The following is a 27375-nucleotide window of genomic DNA, read 5'->3' on the forward strand; positions in this document are numbered from 1 at the left end:
CAAAACTCAAAAAAACCGCACCATACCTTCCCAACCCCGGGTATATATGCCAAACCAAACCAAACCATGCAATATGCAATCCCAATCCACTCCAATTAAGGGAACCCCGAAGATGAAAATGAAAAACAAAAAATGCCAATGAAAATACCACTCCAGTGCCCTAAGATATAGATAAACGGTACTATAAACATGAAAAAATTTCAATATCTCACTCGAAAAGAAATGAAATAAAACAAGGAAAAGGATAAGAAAAAAAAATTCAGAATATCACCACATCACCTCGCTCACTCACACACTGAACAACCAGCCACGAATATCACAAATTCACTCACACCATCCCATAAAGCGTCAAAAACATAACATAACACGGATTCGTCGTTAAAAACAATATCGATCACCAGGTATTCGAAATGTAAACCACTGACTGAATAATCCAGATAATGTTGATGGTAAACGTTTGTTGAATATTCATTCCTATTTACAAAATAAAATGTGTTTGTATAAAATAATCGGGATTTCGCATCCTGTTCCAGTCAAAAGAATCATCCATGAAAGTTACAAGCGAAGCCGTCTCGTCGTCGTTTTTTTCGATCGATCGATCACGGGTTCCCGATAGGCTTTCTTCCAATTCCTCTTAAACTCCAGAAGAAGGGGGTATATCTCATCTAAAATAAAACACTCTTCTACCAGAGAGAGGGAAGAGAAAGCCTGACAGTTCAAGAATAGAAAATAGTTATAATGTGTTTTCTTCTGCGATAGATTTATGCAGAAAGCATATATGGGTCATTAGTACCCGTCTTGCCAGCCATGAGCAATCCCAATTCACGCATACGTTCAGCTCCCTTGCCAGGTTGAGGTCTCCGTTCTGGTTGAGCTTTGCGTGCACGATTGGCGCAATGCTTTTGGTAAAACTTCTCCTTTCGTCTTTGGCGCTTTTGCTCAAGACCCTTGACAATGTCGATTGCTCCTCGTAATGGCCCATCACCATCGTCCTTTGCTGCGATCTCATTGGCTGCAGCAATGCGATTGGCAGTATATTGACGACAGAAGGCATTTGGTGTACGAGGAAGAGACTTGGTATGAGTCAATCCTGGTCTAGATCCCAAAGGTGCGAACTTGATTGGCCGACTGCCGCTTCCTGAAGGTGATCCAGGAGGAGAGTGGATTGCACGTGCTGGTGGTGGAGATCGTAAACTTTTTGGAGATTCATTGCCAAACAACTTGCGGGGAGGAGGTGATTGAAGACGTTTCTTTGGTGGTGGTGGTGACTGGAGACGTTTCTTTGGTGGAGGAGATCGGAGACGCTGCTTGGGAGGCGGAGAGCGAAGACGTTGCTTTGGTGGCGGAGAATGTAATCGTCTTGGGGAGTGACCAGGAGATCTACGAGATCTTGAACGACGACGTTCCGAGTCGGAATCTTCAAACTTTCCTTGCATCCAAACATGTTCGTCACTCTCAATTGTCTTTGCGGCATCAACTTCCTCATCCTCCTCATCCTCAGGATCAGATGTTGGGAAAGATGGATCAATATCTTGAGGAGTGGCGACATGTTTGGCATATTTTCTGGCGGTCATGCAAGAGACGTAAGCATCTTCAAGAGGACGATCCTCATCAAGTGTTCCACAGACGAAATCGGTACTATCAGGAAGATCTGGGGTTCCTGGGCGAATCTTAATGCTGTGAGTCTTCTTTGGTCTTCGCTTTCCTCTAGACAACTCTCTTATGGGAGCTTCGCCGTTCAGGGATTCGATGGATGATGCCGACGCAGTACGGTTTGCAGAGGCACGATAAGTGCTGATCTCAGTATTGATGATTGGAAATCGAGCCTGTTCCAACCTGCCAGGTGTCCAGAAATTGAAATCACCTTCGGTATCATCTTCTTCATCAGAATCGGCGAAACCAGCTTCGTTATCTGTCTCATTTCCGTCTGTGAAGTCCTCATCAGAGTAGACGCGATCAGTCTCATCATCCTCCTCATCTTCTTCTTCATCAGAGCCATCTTCGTTATCTGAGTCATTTCCATCATCAAATTCTTCGTCGTCATCTTCCTCCAAAGCTTCTTCCTCTGCTTCTGAACCAAGTCGACGGATTTCAATCTCTTTGGCAAGGGTATCGTTGATAGTAATTCGGGCCTTTGGGACTTCTTCATCTTTGCGGATCCAGTCATCCTCTTCTAAACCCTCACTACAGAATTCGTGGAATCGGGCAGCCTCAGATTGTAAATCCTTTTCACCGGCAATGACATACCTTGGCTTACATCTAATTGCAACAGGACTTTGAGATGCACGTCTTACGGTGCCTGTGGATTCGCGATGAGGACGAAGAGAAGACGCAGGGGGAGGTCTAGGTTTTCTAGAAGTAGATGGTGATCGACTCGAGACGCGTCTTCGTGCGGGTGGGGTATCTGACAGAGCGAGTTTCGAACAAGAATTTTTTTCGGTGATTTGAACCTTCTCTACAGGCTTTTCCGCGTGGGTTTCGGTGGGCTTAGAAGGACAAGCAAATTTAATAGTACATTTGCGTTTCAAAGCTTCGACGATAGGAGCTGCGGGTTCGAGAGGCTTCGTGACGGCAATCGCCGTTGGCTTGGGAGCGGGGTCCTTTTGCGCACCACAAGCGAAACTAATACAACGTTTCTTTGGAGCGACCTCAAGGGGTACCACTGGTGCTACTTTTGGTGAAACGTGGAGTATTTCCGCGTGGACCGCAATGATTGGATCGGCCACTTCATGAGACACGACTGGAGCCGGTGGAGGATATGCCGATTTTCGGCCCATCGAGTAATATGATGTGTTTGGGAATGGTGGGCTGGGTGTATTTGTGCGAGCAGGACTTGTAAAGCCTCCATCACTAGTAAGCTCGGCGGTAGATGCGAGACTTGCTGTACTCATCAAGGATCGTCGGCGCATTAGGTCGGTGGTGACATGTATATCGGGTCTTTGTGTCTCGGGTTCTGTGATATGTAAACCTCTCGTGATGAGGGATTCCGCGCGATCAGGTTGAGGGCGAATGGGAGCTTTTGTGAATTCCTTTGCCTGTAGTTCAGGAGGTTCATCGACATCTGCAGGTATTAATTCTTCGTCGCCAGTTGTCGACATATTGGAAGTGGACGTCGCTTGTGGACGCCATGTCAAAATATCTTGCCCCTCCATGGTAAAGATTGGATCGTGATTGGGGTGGAATGTGAATGTGAATGTGAATGTATAATTAAGTAGGTAATATAAGTAGGATCGAGTGTTGGAATATGGTCGCTCGGGAAAGGTTCTTTATATGTAAATCGGCAAGTGGTCTCCGAGGTGGTTATCAGACCTCGAATTGAAGAAAAAAAAGGACGTGGTTTGTGGTTGAAGATGGTGAAATTGAAATGAAGTGAAACAATCGAGTACTCTTTAGAAGGCTCGGTGTATTGGGAATTGGGAATGAATCAAAAAGGTAACGGAACAGATATGAATCTCGAGACGGAGAGAAGTAAGTCGTCTTTCCAATATCTTTCTCGATCAACAGACCAAGGTCAAGGAGGACCGTTGAATTAAAGCGTCCCTGAGGGACTGTATTGCTATAATTGTGGAAAAAACATTGTATTCAAATCCAGTTATTATTCCAGGTTACTGCGACGAAAGCAATAAGAGGAAAGGGAAGCCAGGTAGGTGGTATCTTCTCTTCCTCGATGGAAGGAAGGAAGGATTTTTGTTGCTGTTGGTAGAAGACAAGAGGTGGTGGTAGTGATATGGGGATGCAGTTGGTTTCCACCCGAGATATTCTGGTCGACGGTTCGTAAACAGGCCTCTTCTTTGGTCGATATCGAAGAGAACAGTATCAAGTACCAAGTATCAAGGTATCGAACGAGGCGAAAGAGGTGAAGAAGGTAAAGGTTGATTGTTGAATGTTGTTTTGAAATTGTTGGAGAAATATTGGGGGGGAACGCAGTGGTATTATAAAATGACGTTCAAACAAGGGCTGAAAGATCAACTTTTTCAGGGTTGGTTTTTTTTTCACACAAATTGAATAATGTTTTTGTTTTGATTTGATTTGATTTGAATTGATTTTAGGCCGTGTAATAAAATCAAAAATAATAATAATAATACATAGATAAGTTAACTTATTAAACGATGAATAAGACTGAGTAGCGTTTCCTTTCCGTGGATAAGAAAACAAACACAGCCTTATTGTTGTCTCGGGTTGGGGCGTTGCTTTGCCACTGCCTCGATTTCAAAGAAGAAGTATTTATTGTCAATCAAGAATTCCCAATCAAAGAACATGAGACTTGATATCATGAGAGGCTCTTCTTTCTCCTGGGCATGTCTTATTAATAATGAGAGAGGAGCGAGGGGGATATTGATGGTTGGTGATTGTGCGAATCTGCGAATATGGAAATATGCAAATATGCAAATGGATGAAAAAAGATGGTATGTACGAAGTTACCTAGTGGATGGGTAGTGGGTGGGTGTTGGGTGGTGGATGAGTGGGTTGATTATTAGTGGAATTACAAGTGATCATAATATACCTCGTAGGGAAAAAGGTAGATTGGGAGGCATGTATACGGAATACCTAATACATCCAGCGAAAGAGAGTGAGAGGTAGGTGTGGGTAAGAAGAGTAAGAGAGTTAAAAGAGTTAAAAGAGTTAAAGAGGAATAAATAACAAGAGAATACTAAGGGAATCCTAGATGAGTATGTATTATTATGTAAAGTACTGTATAAATAAAGTGTGAGTGTGTATACTATATGATCCGTAATGGATTAGTGCATTGAAAAGAAGTTTTTTCTTTTTCTTTCTCTATTTCTTCCTCTTTCTCTTTCTCTTTTTCTTTCAAAGGAAAATGCGTTGAGATTGATGAGTGGGGGGTTCTTGCTCTTGATGGTGAATATGGCTACAACTCGCTCGCTTTAAATGTATTCTTTTCTCTTTGCCCTTGATCTTGCTCTTGATGGTGAATATGGCTACAACTCGCTCGCTTTAAATGTACTTACTTCTTTCTCTTTCTCCTTGCCCTTGATCTTGCCCTTGAACTAACCTCACCTGCCCTGCTGCTTCGGTAGTCCTTGGAACCGATGCAGTTAAGATGGTGGGTATCGACTACGGGAAAGCTTGTCCGTCGTCCAGAGGATAACCTTCCAAATTATATCATCATCACGTACGTCCTCCCTATGCCAGTGCCAGTGCCAGTCCAGTATTCATTCAAGATTGAAAAAAAGGAGAGGGCGTTGTCCAAGGGGTCAAAGTGGTGCAAGGCATACAGAGTTCAGCGTCCAACTGTATGAGATGAAATCGGATGAGTCTGGAACTTCAATGGTTCAGATCGATAAACTATCACTTTGACCATGACCTTGAACTTTATTGGGATCGCGCCATTCTCTCGTGCTTCCATTCTTCTTCCATCGAAGATCTATGATGGATTTGCTGATTGATGCTTCCCTAGTTACCTAGGTGTACTCGGTACTTTCGATATCGGAGGACTTGGCTTGAAGAATACATGGACACATACTTTGTGCATGCAAATGGACACATGTAGATATATAGATACAGACAGACATACATACACATATCGTATACAATACACTACAGTGCATACAGTACATACAGTACAGTACACTCACTCACTCATACCATGCCACGCATTGTGTTGTATCTATCTTATGTACCATGTACTATGTATGTACTCTGTACTCTGTACCTACCTACGAAGTAGACACTTGCGATCATATCATATCACGAATATCAATAACAGCTGCATATCTATCATATTCTCCCCCCTCCCCCCCCAAGAAAGATCCCGCGTTCTCTCTCCTTCCTCTTTCTATCTTGAACAACGTCTATGTAACTTCCCATCGTCGATTTTGGTGGTGCAGTTCAGCAGCTGTTGTTGCTCAAATCGAGAAGTGGATCTGTTCATAATATATTCCATCCAGTCAGCTCGTGGAAATTACAGCATCGACTCCGTAGAGTGTACTGACTAGGGACAAATTACTTTTACTACAGTAGGTAGGTAGTCCTTCCAGCTTGCTCACATGCCTCGGGCTGAATTGCTTGATTGTGAATGCCATGCCTCTAATTGATTGATATACATTTTCCAGCTCAAGGCAGTAAAAATGCCAACCACTTCACGAGCAAATGGGCAAAGGATCTCAAACATTCCCGACCAAAATCATCAAAACTCATCGTATTCTCACACCTAAACTTTACCTGACGACCTAAGGTTTTCGATAACTTGTTATAGTGAGGTATCAGCCAAGCAAAAGCCCATCTTACTGCACGCCCGTTGATCCAACCGTCCTACAGGATACAGAAAAGATGTACCTACATCATGTAACTAAATCCAAGAAAAGAAAAGAAATCAACATAAACAAATCAAAATCTCCGGCAAGCAAATAAAATGGAAATGAGAATGAACATGAAATTTCCCACCCGCTCTTGGGGGTTCTTCATTAGGTAGGGACGGCCTGAATTCGGAGAGATTGAAGCAATTTTCGTTAACCCATCCAATCCCACCCCCTTGAAGAATTTCACGACAATTTGTCGACGATGAATGAATGAATCAGTCATAATATGACAACATAACAACATAACAACATAACATAACATGGCCAACAGAAACAAATGTTGATTCTCAGATTAGCATCTTGGTATCACATTCAAACTTATTCCTCATTCCCATTCCCACCTGGGCATGACTTGAAATTACAGCTAGCTTACTCGTCAATCCATCACTCATTTGCATCCATCCTGTGATTCCTGTCTTGTCCTTCTGTCCGCATGCATTTATCTATCTACACTTCATTCCAATTCACAATCACATTCACAAGCTTGTTGAAGCCTACCCCCACCCCAAATCATACAATTTGATTCTTCCCGCCATAGCTCTAATATCAAATAACAGCTTACCAAATGCAGATTATCTATCCGTATCATATCATCAAATTACACAAGCCAACCGCGGCAAAAATCGAAATAATAATACTAAAAGCCAACATCATGGATTCGTGCACCCTTGGCGCGTATGCAAAAGTCACACCTACCTTACCTGCAGGACTCCGTCTAATCACGCTCCAACCTGACCTCTCACTGCAGTGCAGATATCCATTTCACATGTACTGGTGGGGACCATGCTCTTTGCTTTCGTATGTGAAACGCTACCTACCACGTTACCAACCTCCTCCTCCATCCAACATGCTCTCGACTTCTTTTGCGAACGTGGGGTTGTGGATTCGGATTCTTCATCTGATCAGTGATGATACACTAGCACTCTGTGGCTTACCGAACTTGCTGGAACTTTTACTTGGAAATCGTTTCAAAGTTCTCGTCATTTCGCATCGAGGCACGAAGGGTCTACAAGAAACGTGCGGGAAAAAAGTATATCTTGCATCGCGCAAGGCAAGTCATGTCACACACAGTCATATTTTGTCATATAGGGAATCCTAGATCTGAGCAGATAGATGGGCTCGTGATACCTTCACCTGGCAAAATCCCACCTTACCGTCCGGTTTATTGTGATCAAAAGGATTGGAACGGTCCTCTCACTGACGACATATTCGTTTCCATATACCAATGGGATACCTGGCAATTGATCCAAGTATCAATCGTGTGCCGGAGTAACACCTCGATCGGATCAGGAATATGAACCAATGATAATCCTGTCATGTAAATTGCAACTAGGATTTGACCGCTGGATTTCCATGAACTACCCCACAATCGACGAATGGGGTTTACCCCTCCTGAGAGAGAGAAGGCTTTAAAAGTACAGAAACGTGTCGGATTTCTATGTCTTCCATTCAGAAAGCCAAAGAACAATTGGATGAAAAGGAAGGAAGTTGTGATCCTCGAACGATGGCCTACCCTGCATTGACAAGCAAACAGCTTTTTGATCCGATTTTCAGTGTTCGCTTGCGGGAAGTTTAAGCATAGGATAGGAGGAGAGCCTGGATAGGGTGCTAAAAGCTATCTGTGCAACCTCTCCTACATAGTACATACACGATGATATTACTTCATCTATTATCTTCTCACCGCTGGAAAATGTGGCATTGGGTGTTGGCCAAAGATTGATCAAACATCTTGGGCGTTTGTGCAGTGTGCTGGCTCACCTCTCGAGTGGCAATCTAGTGATGCAAAATTGATATATGGAAACTGAAGAAAAAGAAGGAAGCTGAGTAAGGACGCTCTTACTGTACACCTTCTAAGATCATCTGACAGTTCATCATACTTCTTACTTGTGTTTCTACCAACTGTGCCCAAATATCCACCGGTTCATCATCAGCATTGACATCAGACCCAAAATTATACATACCTACACACATACCTACCTACATACATGCACACATACAGAGTACACCGCTGCCTGCCCCTTCACATCCTTTCGCTTGACTGCCTTTGCGTTTTTAGGGGTTAGATCTCATCTCATACCGAACTCAAATTCACCGCCCTACGAATCCTGCAAACATAAGGCCAAAAATGGGTCAAATCACGATTGCATCTGAATCAAAATCCGTCAAAATGCCTTTCAAAACGCAGTGAAAGTGTGTGCAATGCTCATCTGACAAACCGTGCAATGCCCTCTTCCAACAGAATTACCACATCTATGGCGATACGATCTTCATGTTCGTAATTTAATATCCCGTAATGATCCGTTTTATGTCTCTTCAGTAGTCGGTAAATGAAAACTACCTGTGAAGACACAGTTTCTTTCGAATAAATGAGATTTCTGAGTCTTGAGGGCTTGGTGAAACCGATTCAAGGGACAAATGTCAAGATTGCAAATGCCTTGGTGATTCAACGGTGGGCATTGGCATAAAAATCTTATGTAGTGCCACACCCGCTGAGAAGCTTGGCTTGTTTTGCTTATCTTGATACATGTAGACTTTTTCGTAAATCATTGCAAATGAATCAATGATCCCGTCTATCACATTTCATAGGGAATAGGGAGTTATCGATTTCATCACCTTGACTCAATTTTACTCGGTACAAAATCAGATCTCAATAACTAATTCTCACACGGTATCAAAAGCAACACTGTACCCTGTAGAGTACGAGTAGGTAATTAATCATAAGTCCTCTCTGGCTACTCTGGACCGTACCAGAGATCTACACATTCCATTCCCTCCTCCGGGGTGCTTCATCCGATCGGGCCATGAACGGGGAACTCCCCCATTTAAAATCTTGAGGACATATTTGATTTGATCTTTCATGATATGTTGATGGGGAGGGGGTGCACAAGGTTTATGAGTTTGCATTTACATTGAGACTAGCCTCGAATATGAGGGATTAATTTTGACCAGTGGAATTTTCAGGGATAGAGCGTTTTGGGCATGTGTACAGTGTGCAATGGATATTTGGCACTGGAGCTCCGAGGGGAGGACTGCAGAGTGGTGAAGTGGCTTTGAATATGGTTCCGTGGTTCCGCACTTGAGAGGGAAATGTTGGTGGCTTGGGGTGGATGGGGGGTCGTGTTTGCAGACTTCGTTCCGTGGTTGAGCTTGATGGATCCCCCGAGGTCAACTTGCTTGGGGGTTTGACACCGGGGAGTTGAAACTGGGAATGCGTTCTTTTTTGAGGGTTAGGTAGCGAGAAATGGAATGGATGGTTTCGGATACGGAGAATGTGTGGTTAGTAAGCGGATGAGTATTTGACTGCACGTGAGATGGATATGCGATGATGAAGACTCGTGATCTACGCGCACGTGAGTAGAGATTTGAGCTTGAAATCAATTCTCTCTCCATCAATCATTAACAGCTCTCTAGAATCAATAGAGAGTACCCTTTATCATTCATCGAATCCAAAGTCCAGATTTCCCACTTCTAAAAGTTCTTAACACGTGACCATCAATCAAGCTAAAGAAAATAAGTTAGCGAAAGCAACCCGACCTCAACCAGCAAGCTCCCGCCGCATATCAACCCCTCGTAGAAACCCACGTCACGTCTTTCAATTGATACACTCGACCCATCATGAACTCCATGCGTTTTGCTCGCGCCGCTCTGCGGGTTCGTCCTACGGCTTTGAAAACTCCTGTCTTGCGCAGAGGGTATGCTGAGGCTGTTGCGGAGAAGGTCGGGAATTCCCGTTTCTGGTTTTTTTTTTTTGGTTTGGGGGTTTGGGGGAGGAGGATGAGGATGGGGAGTTTTGGGGAATGTGTGCTGACTTGGGGTGTGTGTGTATAGATTAAGTTGAGCTTGGCTTTGCCTCATCAGGTATGTAGGGATTTTTGTTTGTTTGTTTGTGGTTGGAGGGGGGGAGGGAGAGGGATGGATGATGGAGTGCTGGATTGGATGGGATAGGATGAGATGAGGGGGGATGGGGAAGCGGAGGAGGGATTTCTGCGGACACATGGATTGGCAGATGGGCATCTAGGAAGAGATTGGCTAACACACAAATCTGCAGTCTGTCTACAGATCCCAAGATGTCGTCCAGGTCAACATCCCCGCCGAATCCGGTGAAATGGGTATCCTCGCCAACCACGTCCCATCGATCGAACAATTGAAGCCAGGTCTCGTGGAGGTTATTGAGGAGAGTGGTGGAAGCAAGCAATTCTTCCGTACGTCATACGACAATTCATTCTGGAGACATTTACAAATTGGGAGAGAACCCAGGAAGCTAACGGGACATTGAAACAGTTTCCGGAGGATTCGCAGTCGTTCAGCCAAACTCTTCATTAAGCATCAACGCAGTCGAGGGATTCCCATTGGAGGATTTCAGCGCAGATGCAGTTAGGTCACAAATTGCTGAGGCTCAGAAGATTGTTGGAGGCAGTGGAAGTGAGCAAGATATCGCTGAGGCTAAGATTGAGTTGGAGGTGAGTTTTTAATATTCAGATCTTGGATGCGGATATGAGATCAGGACTAATGAGATATGTAGGTTTTGGAGACCTTGCAAGCACACCTTAAGTAGAGAAATTACTCTACCGTGGTGATGGTTAGATGATAGAGACCTGCACAATGTACATCAGTGAAACATTTTTTATTGCGTTGTGTGAAAACGAATACCATAGCTTGTTCAATTGAGAAGCTCGGTCAATTTTATACCCTCATCAACTAAGTTTTGAACTGTATTTTTGCTATATCTGATGGGTTCAATGATTATGGGAAAATGGACATGTAGATTTTGATGAATAGCCATGCATACTGACAATGGCCAAGGACGTTGATTGCTCTTGCCTTTTCGGTCGTTGTGTTCCTCCCAACGAGACTTGCTAGTTTCAATTCAAGTACTCGATCTCTCTCACCATGGTCATTTGTACTTCCATCTATATTTTCCTATTAGGGTTATCCTCTTCATTGCTTCACAGCACTCATCAGGCGCATTGCCTGGGTATTCATTCGTTACAGTCATCTTTATATGTCAGCATCAGTCCCGAATTCAATGTATCCTATAAACCATCAATTGCCATGAACTATCCCTGGCGACCAGCTACAGCTCGAAATATACATGCCGATTCTGCGGCTTCAAAACCATCCTTACCTAGTGATCGACCCTCTCGCAATCTTCCCATCACAGTGGGAACTGTTGCTTCACGTATCTTATTACTTCAAAAGCTTGCGGGCAACCAAAAAAATAAATCACCACCGAAAACCCCTTCACGCTTTCCACAAATCCGATCTCCGTCGAAAACAAGACGAGAAAGGAGCAGCAAATCACCTCATCGATCACGATCCCCCCCTCAGTTTCGACCGCAATTGAATAGGAGACGAGAAAATTCTCGTTCGAGCTTCGGTCGTCGACCTACGAATCTCTTTGGGAACCCGGCGTCGAGAAATTCGCAACCAAGTGAACAGTTGCAAACGGGGACGAATCATTCTTTCTTGGGTTTGAGAACACCGAGATCGAATCATGATGAGGGGCAAGCTAGAGCGGGGAATGTGGGTGCATTAAGGGTTAGTGGGGATGTTGGACCTTCGTTGAGTGGCTTGCGGGGCTTGGATCGGGAAGATGCGATGGATAGTGGATGGGCTCCTATTGTTGATACTTTGAAGATGTCGAGGAACGATCTAGGGCGAAGGACTGCTGGCCCCAAGGTAGATTTACACAGGGGCGTTCAGACTTTTGGGGATGACTATAGCACAGCACAAGCGCCATCTACTGCTCAATTATCCTATGAACAGAACCTAACACTGAATTCTCGTCGTCAGAGAGAGAAAATACGGCAAGATGAGATGTCTAATTCTGAGGTATCTACTCGTACAACGTCTACACTTCAGCGACAGAGTGTTCGAGATTTGTATGCTAAACATGGAATTGAAAGGCCACCTGGACTCGCATCATCTGAAATTGCGCGGGAAGAAATCAATAGACCTCAGAGACATAGCGTCTGTCATATTTGCATGTGGATTCATGATAAGAATGAAAATACCTGTTGGAAATGTGGTCATCGATTATGCAGAGCTTGTGATAGACTTCTGCCTTTTTCTCATGGGGGTAAAGATACAAGTTTTGATTACGACCGAGGGCTTTCTATTGATCGGAAAGAAGCGTCGAAACCACTGCATTATGTAACAACACCACGACCATCAAAAGGTCAAATTACAAAGCAATCACTGTCGAGGCCTCTGCCGGTTCCAATACAGAAAGTTCAGAAAGAGGTCCGTCCGACGGAGCCTTTTCCGTCGTTCTATTCCAAGAACGCTCTGCCACAAAACTCAAAGCTTGGTTCTGGTTTGGATCCGTCGAATTGTGAGCAATTACAATCGTGTCCTGGTATCTACAAACCCGAGCGCCCCCAAAAGTTCTCAACTAAATTTCAGGAGACCTCTCAAGAAAATTCCATGCTTCCTACACCAAATTTTTCCTCCCAGTATGTTGCCAGCGAACATAGATCTGACTCGGGATCATTGGAAACACACGACTGCAGATGTAGAAGCTGTCAACAAACTGAACATGAGAGTTTTGTCTGCCGACATTCTACTTCTCAATCACTTGCCCGAAGTGAGGATATTATAGCTATGGATGGTCGCTATACAACTGACAGTATTAACGACGAAAACATTTATCGCTCGCTTTCTTATCCTGACTCCTCTAAAACTTCACAGCCTTCTTTGAGATTTTATCGATTATTGAATGGATCTATACACCGAGCAATACAACTCAGCCATGAATCGGACCAGGAGGAAATCCCACGGACTTCAATGAGACCAGATCCATTTTCGAATAACACAATCTGTCGGACTACACAAGCTACTCATAGAGTGAATCGCAGAAGCCGTACAGACAACACACAGAGGACAGAAAGCTCGTATCGTATGTTCAATGGGACAACCTATCAACCAATACAACCCAGTTTTACATCGGATAATGTGGAAAAGTCGAAACTCCTAAATAATTATTATCCATTTCTCAATAATTCGAAATATGGAAAACGTTCGTCGAGATATGGATCAGATTATGTAGAATGTCATGGGTACCCTAGGACTGGTCATGGGCATTGCGATCGCAGTCCTGTTAGTTCGGGTATTTTAGGGGACTGCCAACATTGTCTTGATGATTGTGAGTGTTCTGCATGCCAGAGCACAGTTCATAGTGTTCGATGTTGTACAAATGAAGTTCATAAACCTATGATACATCTTCATCGTAGTCCAGCAAAGGTCTCGTTAAATGATGCATTCAATTCGAATACTGGACATCTTAGCTCGATGCAGGAAAAGAAACCTTATATCTTATCTCACTCTCAGACTTATGATCGTTCGACCGTTCATAAGTATGATAGTGTTTCGGAATGGTTGGGGAGTCCGGATGAGCCTTCGCCGCATCGAAGATTGGATACCCCGACTGATACGCCGTCGAAGACTCTTCATGTTGCAAGAAATAATCCATCAATTGCTATTAAGCAAGCTAGCAATTCGTTATCGATGGCTCGAAGTCCGTCACCTTGGGCTTCAGCATCGATTGTCCCGAAGGTTATAGCACCGCTAGTGAAAGAAACTTTCAACAAAGCTTCAGAGAATACTTGTTCAAAAATATCCGTGAACCCAAACAGACCATCGTTAAGTGATGGGACGAAAGACCAATCCGTAGCACCCGCAAGACCAAACCCTCGTTTTCCCACGAATTCTTCTCCGGGCTACTTTTCATCCAATCCATGGCGAGATAAAGAAGCAGTTAATTTCCCCAAAAATTATCTCTATTGGAAACAAATGTCGAAATCTCCATTCCAGCAAGTCGCCAGACGTTCAACGGATTGCGAAACGTCGGATGTTTGTGGACAATCGGAATGGGCGGGACGGAGACGCAAGAGCGAGGATGAGATTTCAAGGAGGAAGAGGAAGGAGAGGCTGGGACGGGAACAGGAACAGGTAAGGAATAAGGTCCAGAAGTGGGAGGATAGGAGGTCGGAGAGTAGGAGGGGGGTGATGAGGAGAGTGGGGGTGGTGAGGGATAGTGTTGGTGTTAATGGTGGTAGTGCTGGTGCGAGTGAGATGGTAACACCGGTTAGCGCGGGGGGATATTTTGATGCGCAGATGAGGTGGTTGTCGAGTGGGAGTGAGAGGGGGAGGGGTAATGGTTTGAAAGGGGTTATGGGGTCGATTTTGGAGGAAGAGGGGAATGGGGAGCTTGGCGAGGAGCAGGAGCAGAAAGGGGAGGGTGAAGATAGTGATGGTGAGAAGCATGATTGTGTTTGGAAAAGGAGGTTTTTGGGGTTTGATGAGGGGAGGAGAGTTGGTAGATTGAGAAATGTAAATACAAATGAAAGTCTGAGAGAAGAAGGGGGAGAAGGAGTGAATGGGGCCAAGGGGGTTACGATTGTGATTCATATGGAGAATGCAGAGGATTTGGTTTTGAGGACAAATTGTCAGGGAGGCTTGAGTTGGGAGGGGTTAGAGAGGTTGTTGAGGGTTGAGAGGGGGTTTGAGGGGTAGGGGAGGATTTGAGAGGGAGTATTGTAAGAACTTGTGAGATTGTAGGCCTAGGTTTCTTTTAGATCACTAGATAGTGATGAATTTGGAAATTGAAAAATGAATAAGTATTGTGTCTAGAGGCGTTTGAGGAATTGGCGGCTAATCAACAGGACAAGAAAAACCCGAAAAGATTCTAATACTTTGAAAACACGAATTTTCATTTCTCTAGAAATTTTGGGACCAAACCCCCTCCACCTACAAATCCTACGCATTACTACTGATCAACATTCCCGACAAAAACCACAAAGTGTCCTTTCCCAGCGAATAGTTCCACCGTAACAATTCTCGCTCTAAGTTCCGTACTTTGACTGGCAAGCGTCTCGTCATCAAATGTGTTACTTGTTCTCAGCCAATTACTGCCTTCTGTTTGATGAACTATCTTTTCCTTCTTGGTATCAATACAATCCTTGATTGGATTTGATAGGGAGACCTACTAGAAGCATTACTAGAAGGGTTCAAAAGGGTCAATTTGGCTATACATTAGACGTCTGAAACTGCCTTTGCACAAATATACCCTGGCTATCCGACACCGTCCTTGTGTTGCTGAGTTCACAATTTGCATCAAAATCGGATGCCTCGAATGGAACGAGATGCAACTCGTTGGTAATTGTCTGCACCGATGGAGCCTCAGACCGTTCCGTGTAATTACTGTGATTCTTGGGGCGTGAAGGTCCGAAACCACCAAAGGTCCTTAGCTGAAGTTGCGGGCTTTCGTCTTTCGTTGACACTGCTGAGCTACCATGAAGCTTATGGGAGAGCTTTGATAGGCTGGGTTTGAGATATACTCGACAAAAGGCTTCATGGTAGGTAAGCAGGCAACAACGATACCAATCCAAAGCTCGAGATTGCTCAGCACTCTGATTTTCGCAATGGCAATCATGAGATCGGAAGGTCTTCGGGCTGTCAATTCAAGACGGTAGCACATGATGGCGATAGTTCTAGTTCAGAGGTCAACTATGAGTCATGAAGAGATCGTGCAAAGAACAAAGAAGAGATGGTATCCTTCGGTCATTACTTATGCGAAGCCAAAGCTGAATATGACCATTGCGAAAAGCTTGTGATTCAAGGCAATTTGAAGTTTGTATAGCCATGGCATAGGGAGGATGATGATTGCCGTGTCGAGAGCGAGATTGTGAGAGATGGAGGAAGACTCGGATATTGTTAGAGATCTGCATGAGCCCCATGGAACAGGGTTCCATTCTAGGAAGACTGGGTTGCAGTGAGTTAAAAATACGACGAGGAAGGTTATACCGAAGCATGCCTCTATGGTCATCAAAGAGATGGCCCATCGCTTGAAAATGGGCGTGGTGAAGATTCGTATATACGACCCAAGCACAGCCAATTGGACAGCAGCGGTACTGAAGATCCATGTGCTTGATACTGCCACAAGGACCTTCCGGCACAGTCAGTTGTGGTCCAAAGTAAAGTGGTGTTTCAAACACCTTGAACAGATTAACATACCGTTGCTTGTACTGCTAATTTCTTCAAGGGTCAGATCAGCTGCGCCGTTCCCTAATCCATTGTAGATAGCCCATACCCCGACTTCTTGCTGGGCGAGGCATTGCTACCTGTTTTTTTTTGCGACACGTTTGAGATTGAGACCATCGAGATGGAGTCAAGAAAGAAAATGGAGTGGCCACTCACATATGAGAAAATCCAGAAGCCATTATCGAGAAAAAAAACTCCTCTTCTGGATTTTGGCTGGCCAAAACCGAAGCACAACAGCGACTGTTGTGAGAATGGAGAAGGATATGGTCCACCCAATCAGGGACCAAGAATCATTTATCCACTAAAGCCACCCCCCCAAAAAAACCAATAAGTAAGAATTGAGAGACGGATGATTGTCAGGTGTTGTTTCTTGATGATTGGTAGAGAACGTGGTGTAACAGATGCAAATGGTCTTTGGAAGAATGTTGGCGAAATTCATAGAATTGGGTCTTTCAAATTGCTAGCTGTAGCGGCCCTAATCCAGCCTGTCGTGAAGAAAATCCTTAAACAATTGCAACAAGATGATTTTCTTTCGGAAGTGGGTTGATACATATAATACATCAATATTCACGTGTTCATTCTGTAGGGAAGGGAAATCTTTTTGGGGAATCGAGCACACCTCTGGAGCTTGCATGTGCGTAGTGAAGACGAAGATATTCAAAGTATACTTGAAGATCGCCTGTTGGGGCAATGAATGACTAGATTTCTTGCAGATGCTGGATTTCGATATGATTGGTTACAAGTGCTAGAAAAATGAAACCTTTTTTTTTAGCACTGTTTTCAATTTTCTACATACCTTTCAAAGGTCGGTCTGTGTACAGAGATGAATGTAACTTTAGTGTTTGCCATCTGCGGGGTCCATGGTTCTGCATCCTGCGATGCTGTCCCCGATCATCATCATTACTTTTTCGATACCTATTTGCAGGGTTTTGACTAAAGCGATAATTGCAGTTAAAGTAACAAAAGACACCTGCCTATTTGATATGTCTTCGGTTTATGTCGTAGCAGAGCATGTTTCGCCTGACCGCATCTAGTGCTAGACGTACACACTGAGCTCATTCGAATATGCAACGGACGTAAGCCGAGGCTTGCGATGATTCTGTAAGGAATCCCTTGGTTATGGTTCTCGGCCATGATGTTGCAATAAGGATCCTCAAGTTTCAATATCGGGCGCAGTACAGTTCCTCTCGAGTAAATTGGTCCAACATCGGTGACAAGTGACCCTGGCTGGTCTCACTATGGCCCCATCACCCCGCACTTTCATTTTTGGATTTGAGGTTACTCGCGAGAAACGCCTGGTAGAAAAACATGCAGCTGAAACTTCTTTACCTAGATAGGTTGTGTATTTGATAAGCGAGGCTAGCTAGTGGTCTTGGAATTTTCGTTAGAAAAATCGCTATTCGAACTCGAACTTGTTTCTAGTCAGTTTGTCAGACTCAGAAAGGTGATGAGAACTCACGCTCACATCGAAACCTCAAAGCACACATTCGCCCAGATTTTGTTGGCAAAAGACTCAATCGTTATTGTAAAATCGTTTGCCATAATATGGTCTCAAAGGTCATTCAAGTTATGATAGTGGTCATAATTAACCAATAGGAATGAAAGTCATTGTTCGCGTAGTACCCGGTGACGATGGTGATTTGATGTGCTATATTCTGCTATACCATTTTCGTTCTCTTTTATGCTTAACTACTAGCTTCCAATGATACTAAGAAATGAATTCCATCATATTACTAATTTTCTAACCACGATGGATTTCAATGAGGCTTTTGGACCGACACCTTGAATCACAATAATTCTTCTTTGATGAGGCTAGCACCTAGCTCAGCAACCCCGTAGACAACTGCTTGAGGGTTTGCTGTTGGTTCTAAGGGTATAAGACTCGCATCACAAATGCGAAGATTAGAGCAGCCATAGACGCGTAATTTATTGTCCACCACGCCGCGCGGCATCATGGAGCACGTTCCAGTATAGTGGTAAGCACCATCTACTGTACGGCGAACATAATTCTTTGTTAAATCTAGATCAGTAAACCGTTTGGTGTACGGTTTCAAGTACTGGGTGAGTGGTTCTGCCGCGACCAATGAGGTCTTCCATGAAGCGAACTTGGCGTGCAAGTATCTCGAGATCTAGTGGATGGGATAAGTAACGAGACTCAATTCTCACACCTTCATTGGTGCTGGTGTGCTCCGGTGCTGCGCTGGTGATATGCACCGAGCCACGAGAGAGCGAGTGGGATAGCTACTTTCATGTTCTCGGGTTACTAGCAAGCATTTTGGTATACCGTCGATTGTTCCATCGGCTTAACAACGCCAACTTTCCTGGTCCATGGTGGGCGCGATACACCAAGATCGTGCAAATTTGGGAGAATAGACACTCAATCAATCATTTATATCTGCACAGACTATACCAAAAGTATAGTCATGTGGTTGGGACAGGTAAGCCTGGCGCAAGACAAACAGAGTGTTACATCCAAGCCACTTGACTAATGAGTTTTCAGGTCCAGCTGAAGACACTGTATTCTTACCTGAAGTTCATGAGGCAGTCGGTGGGCGTCAGTCTGAATGTATCAAATCCGAGCTCTATGATCTCTTATGGCTAAAACAAGCACTTTTTGCTGCTTGAAACAAAGCAGTTCATGCAAAGCGACGGAAGTATTGGCAATATAGATTTTCACCCACAGGTTTTCCTTCAAAATCCTCATTAATCAAGCATTTATAACCATGAGATCCTAGTAGTTATTGAATACCATGAAGTCAAAGTGCTTAAATGGATCGACGAACGTGACAGACAGCTAGCAATAAAAGCCAACCATAGCTCAACTGTGGACACCACTGAAGTCTTCTTATGCTTCACATTTGATATCATGGGGGATTTCACATTCAGTAAGTCATTGGAGATGCTTGAGTCTCAAAAGTGGCACAAAAATTGGAGGGCCCAAGCACTACTAGGTCCCCAGCTCCAACTCCTTGGCTACTACACATTGGCGTGAAGCTACTACCACGGGTTTTATGGATGAAGGACTGGTATGAATCTTGGAATGATGCCAAGCGCAGATGGAAGAAAAGCTCCTAAAGGGAGCTCCTTTTGGAGTCCTAGATCTCACATCTTTTTTCATGGAAAACACCAAGGGCAATAAAGCCGGGCCATGGCTCAAAGGCGATAGTTTGCTAGCTATACTGGCGGGCAGGTGAGCTTTTGACTTATCAAGGTCGATCATTATACATGCTGGACTGACAAATTATAGTGAGCCCACTGCGCAAATCTTGACAGCGATTTTTCATGAACTCTCAATGCATCGTGAGCATATAGCCGAAATTCGCGAAGAATTGGGCGTTGTATGTATTACCGATATTAAGGCCCCCACAAAAACTACCATACCTAAATGCCGTTATTCAAGAGGCAATGCGCCTCCATCCAAATCTTTTGACTGGAGGCAGTCGGAAAACAACAGAAAGTGGAGTCACCATTGACGGCGTGTATATTCCTCCACATATCACAGTTGTTACACCTCATTACACTATTGCCAAATGTATGTCATTCCACAATAAAGGTTATTCTTAATATATCGTACCAACGAGCTTCATCAATGCAGGCGAGGATTGCTTTGTAAAAGGCACCCAATTTATTCCAGAACGCTGGACTACGAACCCCCAGATGGTGCTGAATTCAAAGGCACATATACCATTCAGCATTGGGAAGGACATCTCAATTTTCTAGTCAGACTGTAGCGCATGCGCTGTTCCTCGAAGATTTATACTAATCATAATCCAAAATATTTAGGTCAATATAATTGCCTCGGCTAGTCTTTGGCATGGCGTATTGTGAGATACACCATTGCGCGGGTTATCCAGAAGTATATTTTCCACTTAACACCAGGAAGTGATGGGCACAACATGGAGGATGACAAGGTTGATAGATTCACAGCTTTTTCTGGAAGCGTGCTGCTTTTTTTTGAGCTCAGAGATTGATAAAATTTCTAGAGGGTCATAATTGTGTACTACTTAGTAACTTGTGCTTTTGAAGCAGAAGAGCATGTTCGTCTTACTTGGTACGCCTAGGCACGTAAGTCCAGAAATTTGACTGAAATTCCCTTGAAGAGGTTGCCTATTGCCATGCGATACAAGGAAACAACAGTCATTTGAACGAAGAAATGGATTCCCGAGTGATTTGCAACGTTTTTGCATTATACAGTACTAGTCATGCACTTAAGGACAGAAACCCCAGGCTAAACCAATCAGCCAGCTCAGCTATATTATTATGTAATATATTATGAAGATTTATATCATATCCCATACGCATTAACCACTCACAACAACTTTCCATTCCCATTTCATTCCCAGATGCAAAATATCATATCTCTTCTTCGAGCAATTTACATCCACTGACCAACCACATCCATCTGCGTAGCTACATTTCCCTTTCCATTACGACTTCCCGCCAATCTCCTAGCCACCTCATTTGCCTCAAACAAACTGACCAATCTTCTCTTTCCTATAAATTCTCTCTTTGTCTTATCCTCACTATTCTCACCTTCATCACTATCAAACTTTCTCTTCAACTCTCCCTGAACCCTCAAACATTCTTCCCAGATCAAAGAATGTGTCTGATAAAATGGGGCTGCATCGCGTTTCTGCTTCGCGTGATACGCACTCAACGTATCCCCATTAACATTACGCGGATGATATTGCCAATACTCGTCGACAGAGGGAGGGTCAGAAATGAAATTAGAGATGTAGTTATCATGGGACATTTCGAGGGGTGTACGACCAGTTGCCGACTCACGATACAGGAGAGTGGGCTTTTGGCGGAGGAGGAAGGATGCTAAGTTTGGTCTGTTGTTTTTGATTGCCTAGATTGGTGTTAATATTTCAATTTTAGTTGGATGGGGAAGAGTAACTTACGACGTGTAAAGGCAAATCGCCTTCTCCGTTAATCATCTCCAGCTCCTCGCCTGTAGAATACTTAAGAAGTACCTCTATGACATCTGCGCCATCATAGTGTGTGGCCATGCTCATCCATAAAGCTAGAGGTGTAACTGCGCTTGGGTAGTCATCCGACCTCTCAAGTAACATTTCTTGAACATCTTTTTTGTTGAATAGCTTGATAATAGATTCTAAGCAAGGAACTGTCTCTTTGTTTACGGTTGTAGCATCAGCTGCAAGAGTATGCATGATATTTCGGTTTTGTCTATCGCGAGAGCGGGCCGAGGCACCAACTGAAAGAAGGTACTCAATGATGGGAATGTTTTTTCTGCTGACAGCGAGATGTAGAGGTGAATAGCCCTGAGAAGATTTCAATGAGAGAACCGAATCAGGAAGAACGGAAACAAGATGTTTGATGAGATTGAGGTGATTGATTCTTTCTTCGTCTGTTTTTGGGTCATGAAGAATGGCGACGTGGAGTAGAAGCTCGCCTATTGATTATTGTCAATATACTAATAACATTTAAAAGATGTTATATCACTTACTATTCATCTCTAACCATTTTGAAACAGTATTTTCAAATACTTTCCCTGATTCCAACGTTCGAATTCGAAGATCATCCTTGTTTCTCGCAGCAAATTCTTTGTAATGTCTCATGGGAGCATCACTCATGAACCACTCGACGGATTCAATGTTGCCCATATGAGCAGCTTCGAGCAAAGGTGGGAATTGCCCCTCAAAATAATTGATATTTTGAATGTGAGCAGGAGGTTGTGCCCAGTCCTTTCGTTTCTTGCCACCAATCGACAAGCCTTCATAATATCTTGGCTTTGTCTTGAGCTCCACACCACTGGCCGAGACTAACTTTCCAAATGGAACACCAGCCCCGCAGTATTTGATCATTTCAGCTATCATTATGGTTCTACCTCTGAAGAGAGCTTCGTTGAAAAATGAGTAAGGCAAAGTATAGCATCGCTGATCGTCCTCATGTTTAGCAATCAAAGCTTTCTGCTCGCTTGCAATATCCAAAAGGAACTTGATCATTTTGAGATCGTTCTGCTCAATAGCATATTGAAATAGACTAAACGTCTTGCTTGATCCGGGGTTTTCGTCGTTATCAATGAATCGACGGGCTGGACAGTGCCATTGAATCATAGACAAAGGGAGTGTATCACCTTTGACAACGTTAGAAACCTCCTCAAGTGTATCAATCGTGAATTTGTCAGTAACGAGTTCAGAAAAGATGGGCAGATCATCCGATTCATCATCATCATCATTAGAAGTCGTAATACCCCAACGTTGACGTCCTTTCTTATCATTTTCATCATTTGCGTTATGATATTGAGCAAGGCATATTTCCACTATCCTACGTGCAAGGTCGTAGTGTCCGCGTAAAACGGCGATAGAGAAAGGCATAAACTCATTTCCATCACGGACTGCAATTCTAAGAGGTGGATACTCAACCTCTCCATGCTTCCAAGGCTGGAGTGTCAAATTTCTGATGGCATCAAGATCATTGTTCCAAGCAGCTTCAAACAACATACAATAGCCCTGTCTCTTCCCATCATTGAGGTCCGGGACATTGAAAGTAATATATGTTTTGTAAGGTTCTGATGCTACTTTATGCGAACGATTGTGGTTCCAGGAGCTATCTTGGCGCTCGGGGGATTGAGGAATATCGGGATACAAATCAGTGAAGGATTTTGCCCCAGCTGCAATGAGAAGTTTTTCAGCCTGCTCGAGATCTTTGATTGCTTCCTTGACTGCTTCGCGCTCATCTTTGTATATTTCAAGTTCAGTTTCTTTATCCTTGAGCAACTTCTCGTGTTTTTCATGTTGGACTTCATTCTGGTGTTTCTCATCTTGGTAGTCATGTAAGGCTGTCCAGTATTTATAGGTACCTGGTTCCAGATCTGCCGTGTAAAAAGTCTCAGGTCGAAGAATTTCGGGCTTCGTTAATTCGAGATTTTCTGGTCTATATTGCCATTGATTATAAACAGGCTCCTTCCAATCTCGAAGGGTCTCCAATTTTCGTTGAATAACATCTAGGATAGATTCTCTCGCGTTGCGATAGTACTGTCGCGATTCAGGATTATTTACCACTGACCATGCAATAGTTGTGAGAGTCTGGGGATTGGCACCGCTTGCAAGAAGATCCCCAACAACAGCGCCAATCTCCTTACAGATAGCAACAATAATGGGTTGTTGGGCTGTTTCTTGAAATCGTTTCATATTTGTTTCAGTATTCTGATTTTTAGCATAAGTGTTCGTGCCCGTGTACACTTTGACCCAATCTTCGAATTCAAACTGCGGTTGTGCACCTAAGTGCAGAAGTTTGGATGCAATCTCTCCGTAGTTTTTCTTAATGGCAGTTGAAAGTGGTGTCTCAGCTGATCCGTGTCCTGCAATTCCGATCTTATTGATGACTCTTTGCGCTGCTGGTCGATCATGAGCGAACAAAACGTCCAAGATATCGGTATTGTTTTGAGCGACAATGTAGTGGAGAGCTGTGAAATGGTTTGTATCTGATTGAGCAGAAGTTGCCCCTAGATTCAACAGTTTTTCCACCACTTGCTTTGACTTTTCTTTGGGGAGAGACATCGCTAGAACCAAAGTCATGATTGCCCCTCTAGGATTGGTAGTTCCAGCTTCTACTAGCTTGACTGGGAAGAGAACATCGGCACCATATTCTGAGACGAGAAGTTCAATGACAGCGATATGACCATTGAGAATTGCAAGGTGAAGTGGAGAGAGACCATAATCCCAAGCAATAACGTTGATGTCATAGATGTCAGGATCTTCCATAGAGTCGTCCATAACTGCAGCCTGAAAGAATCAATTAGCATAAGAATAATGGAGGGGAAAGAAAAAAAAGACTTACAACATCATCCTTATCTTCATCCTTGTTTCCTGGAATCTTGACAAAGCTTCCCATCGTCAGAGCATCAGCTTCCTCTTGTTCACTGTCGAGGGTAATCTCTGATGCAGAATCTGATTCCTCTTCATTACCAGATGTAGTGGATGCGACTTTACGAGGTTGCTTTTCTTCCTCCTCCTCTTCATTACCAGATGTAGTGGATGCGACTTTACGAGGTTGCTTTTCTTCCTCCTCCTCTTCATTTGCCATACTCTTATTCAGGAGTATGCGAATCATCTCAAGATCGCCTTTTGCAGCGGCAATATGTAATGCTGTCCTGCCATCTACAAGCCTAGCAATCAATCTAGCTCCATGATCGACGAGACATTTGACAATCTCTGGAGTGGAAGTCATGGTGGCTAAATGTAAAGGCGTGCGACCAGTATAGTCTCGGCGGTTAACATCGACACCCTCTTGAGAACACCAATCCTGAACATGTTCCAGATCTCCATCCACGACAGCTTGACACAAACGTGCTGTGTCACCGACATAACTCATAGTAGTCCACTCATCATCATTTATAGGATTGAAACTTCCAATTTCCTGGCGACCAGGGTCGTCTGTGATAAACTTGAGAGTACCCGAGACGTTGTTCTTGCTTTCCTTTTCAGCCACCTCATTCTCTTGTTCAGTGGTAGGAACCGGACAGTATCCGCAACAATCTTGAATAACTTCTTCTGCCGTGCCGAAAAAGCATGGATGACGATGTAAATAAACTTCACGATCTTTGTCTTGGTTCCACTCCGCATTCAAAAGCAAATCCTTGGCATACAGCAAACGATTGATCTTTGCCGCATTATACTTCTGCCCATAAGGAACTGTCATGGTATGATAGTTAGCAATCTCATCCTGTTCAGCCCAATCTGCGACCTCGTCCTCTTCTTGATCTTTCAAATTTCCATACAATCTACGTTGATTGCGGAAACCTCTGCTGAGAGACGGTCTACCACGTTCTTTTCGGCGTTGATCCATGTAGTTTTCCCGGTCCTATATTTGAACTTAGCATATGATGATTGTCGCGACTACACCAAGAGTACTGACAACTGTCTTTGGCAATTTCTCCAGAATCAACAATCTAGCGAGTCCTTCGGTGCGACCAAAAGAGCGCTCAAATATGGTGGGATCGATTCTTGAGCGATCCAACATTGGCCAATGGACTTCGAAGCCTCGGTGGCTGTATTTGCTCAAGCGATTTTCGTAACTTGGCGATCTTCGGGTCAAATCAATGGTGTTGCACTGTGTAACGAATGATCCAACGGCTCTGGGACTCATGTAAACTTGCTTTCCATCATACGCAGCACAAGAACAATCTACATCAAATCCAGTGATGATCTGAGAGATGGAATCATAAAGTCTGAGGACAATTTGAACATGACGAGTGGGATGTTGACTTGCAATGGTGATAGCGTTCTTTGTGCGGATTGTGGTTGTCTCATGAAGAATAGCATCTCTGATGTTGGTCTCAATCTGCTTGATCTTCTCCAATCCTTCAGCCTCGGTAAGCCCGTAAAGAAAGAGATCAACATCGGATGCCGGAGCCAAATGCTCGTGATAATATTCTCTCATGGCTCTCTTGCTACCTGCCCAGTTCTCTGGAATTGTAAGAAGAGATGTAGTGACGGCACTACCAGCTGCAACAACATTGCTCCAGTCAAGATCAGCCAATGAAGATTCGGAAAAGAGGTTGAAATTCGTCTGAAAATCCTTGATGGATCCAACGACAGCTGGTGAGCCATTGGGTCGACGTTCTTCATGCTTTAATGGCATAATGTATTTTTCTAGCTCTTCTGTGGACTCACTCTTAAGATCTCTAGCCCTAATCTTGAGACCATTCTCATGGCCAGAGAAGATGGGAACTAAGTTGACAGCTCCATCTTTGATGACTTCATGGTCAGGTTGTTGGGCGTAGATTTTGCGAAGTTCTGATTCATAGGCCTTATATGGCTCAATGATGGTTGAGATATTCTTGGTTGGATTCTGAGATATGTAGGGAATGAAATCTTTAATGGGTGCGGGAAGGTTTGGGAGCTCGATTGGAGCTGGACGTTCAGGGAGAGTATCTGAAGCCATGGTGATTTGGTATGGTGAAACTACTTCAGATATTGAAAGAGTAGAGGGAATGTATATTGGGTGTTGTGCCAATGGGAGAACAGATATATAGAGAAATGGTTTGAACCAAACGTTCATCGAAATTCAGGATAAGACACTGGCGATGAGAATTATAGACACCAAGTAACCTGAAGACAAGAATCCTTTGACTATTATTTTCGAGTTATATTTCGCATGGAATTGAAATTGAAACGAAGATGAAGATGTGTATCGAAAAAAGATATCAATTCATCTAGAAATCATCTCTTTATAAACTTCACGCGCCATACAAAATTAAAAAGGTCCTAAACTCGTGTATCAACACGAAAGTCACCCCTCGTCTCGTGATTTTAGGCAACTCCAGGCATCCACGTGATTGTCTCCCGCTCTTTCCACAATTATCGTCTTAGCGTTATCCGAGCAGTAAGCGGCATGATTTTGAACCACATTTCCCCAGTCTTGGAATTAACTCACATCCAATCTTTAAATTGCCATTTCTCATGTTCTCCATATTCGGCACTGATGCCTTCAGAATGGGGTTTGTTACCTAGAATTTGAGGATGATGAGAGTCATGAGTAAATGTATTGACGTATCAGGCTTTACACGAATATCGAGATAGCATATACACGGTATCAACATCTAAGATGACGATTGATGATCGTGAATGATGTTTCTTGGTTATGATTGAGTCGAACGATTACAGTTCTTTCAAATCAAACACGCCGCTCTTCTCTAGTTGATAACAATGTCTAGATAAATTCGAAAGGCCAACTCGTTGATATCCATCACACCTCGAACCTGGCCATTTGCATACAAGGGTACACACGACGGGTGTCCAGACTCATCAAAACTATCAGCATCTACAACTGACATGGTCCCTATGAATAAACGTTCAAAATTCTCAAAACATCATTCTTGGTTCTCTGAAACATCCAGATCCATAGATGACCACATAATTAGAACGAATTAAGCAAGTATTTCCTCCACCAAGAGCGAAGTTTCGAAAAAATCTAATCTTCCAGGACCTCCGTTTCGCTGATTCTGAATTAGTGTAGCGTACACTGACTACTCCTTGTAACATGA

General features: G+C 43.7%; 6 protein-coding genes across 6 annotated transcripts; 3 read left to right on the top strand and 3 right to left on the bottom strand.

Moving 5' to 3' along the window:
- Nucleotides 1-761: 761 nt before the first annotated feature.
- Nucleotides 762-3152, bottom strand: EAF01_007224 (uncharacterized protein; the record flags this gene model as incomplete). The annotated part of the gene is made up of 1 exon (XM_038915479.1): nt 762-3152. One exon carries the CDS (start codon nt 3150-3152, stop codon nt 762-764), a length of 2391 nt encoding a protein of 796 aa, XP_038769117.1.
- Nucleotides 3153-9935: 6783 nt separating this feature from the next.
- EAF01_007225 (uncharacterized protein) lies at nt 9936-10875 on the top strand (the record flags this gene model as incomplete). Its single annotated transcript, XM_038915480.1, has 5 exons — nt 9936-10037; nt 10149-10178; nt 10369-10522; nt 10602-10780; nt 10843-10875. The coding sequence occupies 5 exons, from the start codon at nt 9936-9938 to the stop codon at nt 10873-10875; spliced, it is 498 nt and encodes a 165-aa protein (XP_038769118.1).
- Nucleotides 10876-11372: 497 nt separating this feature from the next.
- On the top strand, nt 11373-14834 carry EAF01_007226 (uncharacterized protein; the record flags this gene model as incomplete). The annotated part of the gene is made up of 1 exon (XM_038915481.1): nt 11373-14834. The coding sequence occupies one exon, from the start codon at nt 11373-11375 to the stop codon at nt 14832-14834; it is 3462 nt and encodes a 1153-aa protein (XP_038769119.1).
- Nucleotides 14835-18148: 3314 nt separating this feature from the next.
- Nucleotides 18149-18535, bottom strand: EAF01_007227 (uncharacterized protein; the record flags this gene model as incomplete). The annotated part of the gene is made up of 2 exons (XM_038915482.1): nt 18149-18490; nt 18530-18535. The coding sequence occupies 2 exons, from the start codon at nt 18533-18535 to the stop codon at nt 18149-18151; spliced, it is 348 nt and encodes a 115-aa protein (XP_038769120.1).
- A 942-nt stretch (nt 18536-19477) lies between these two features.
- On the top strand, nt 19478-20092 carry EAF01_007228 (uncharacterized protein; the record flags this gene model as incomplete). The annotated part of the gene is given in 4 exon segments (XM_038915483.1): nt 19478-19551; nt 19609-19751; nt 19762-19897; nt 19915-20092. The coding sequence occupies 4 exon segments, from the start codon at nt 19478-19480 to the stop codon at nt 20090-20092; spliced, it is 531 nt and encodes a 176-aa protein (XP_038769121.1).
- Nucleotides 20093-20736: 644 nt separating this feature from the next.
- Nucleotides 20737-26273, bottom strand: EAF01_007229 (uncharacterized protein; the record flags this gene model as incomplete). The annotated part of the gene is made up of 5 exons (XM_038915484.1): nt 20737-21213; nt 21266-21777; nt 21832-24112; nt 24168-25190; nt 25245-26273. The coding sequence occupies 5 exons, from the start codon at nt 26271-26273 to the stop codon at nt 20737-20739; spliced, it is 5322 nt and encodes a 1773-aa protein (XP_038769122.1).
- Nucleotides 26274-27375: the final 1102 nt, after the last annotated feature.

This window comes from Botrytis porri (genome assembly GCF_014898465.1).
Source record: "Botrytis porri strain MUCL 3234 chromosome Unknown BPOR_009, whole genome shotgun sequence".
Taxonomy (NCBI): Eukaryota; Fungi; Ascomycota; class Leotiomycetes; order Helotiales; family Sclerotiniaceae; genus Botrytis; species Botrytis porri.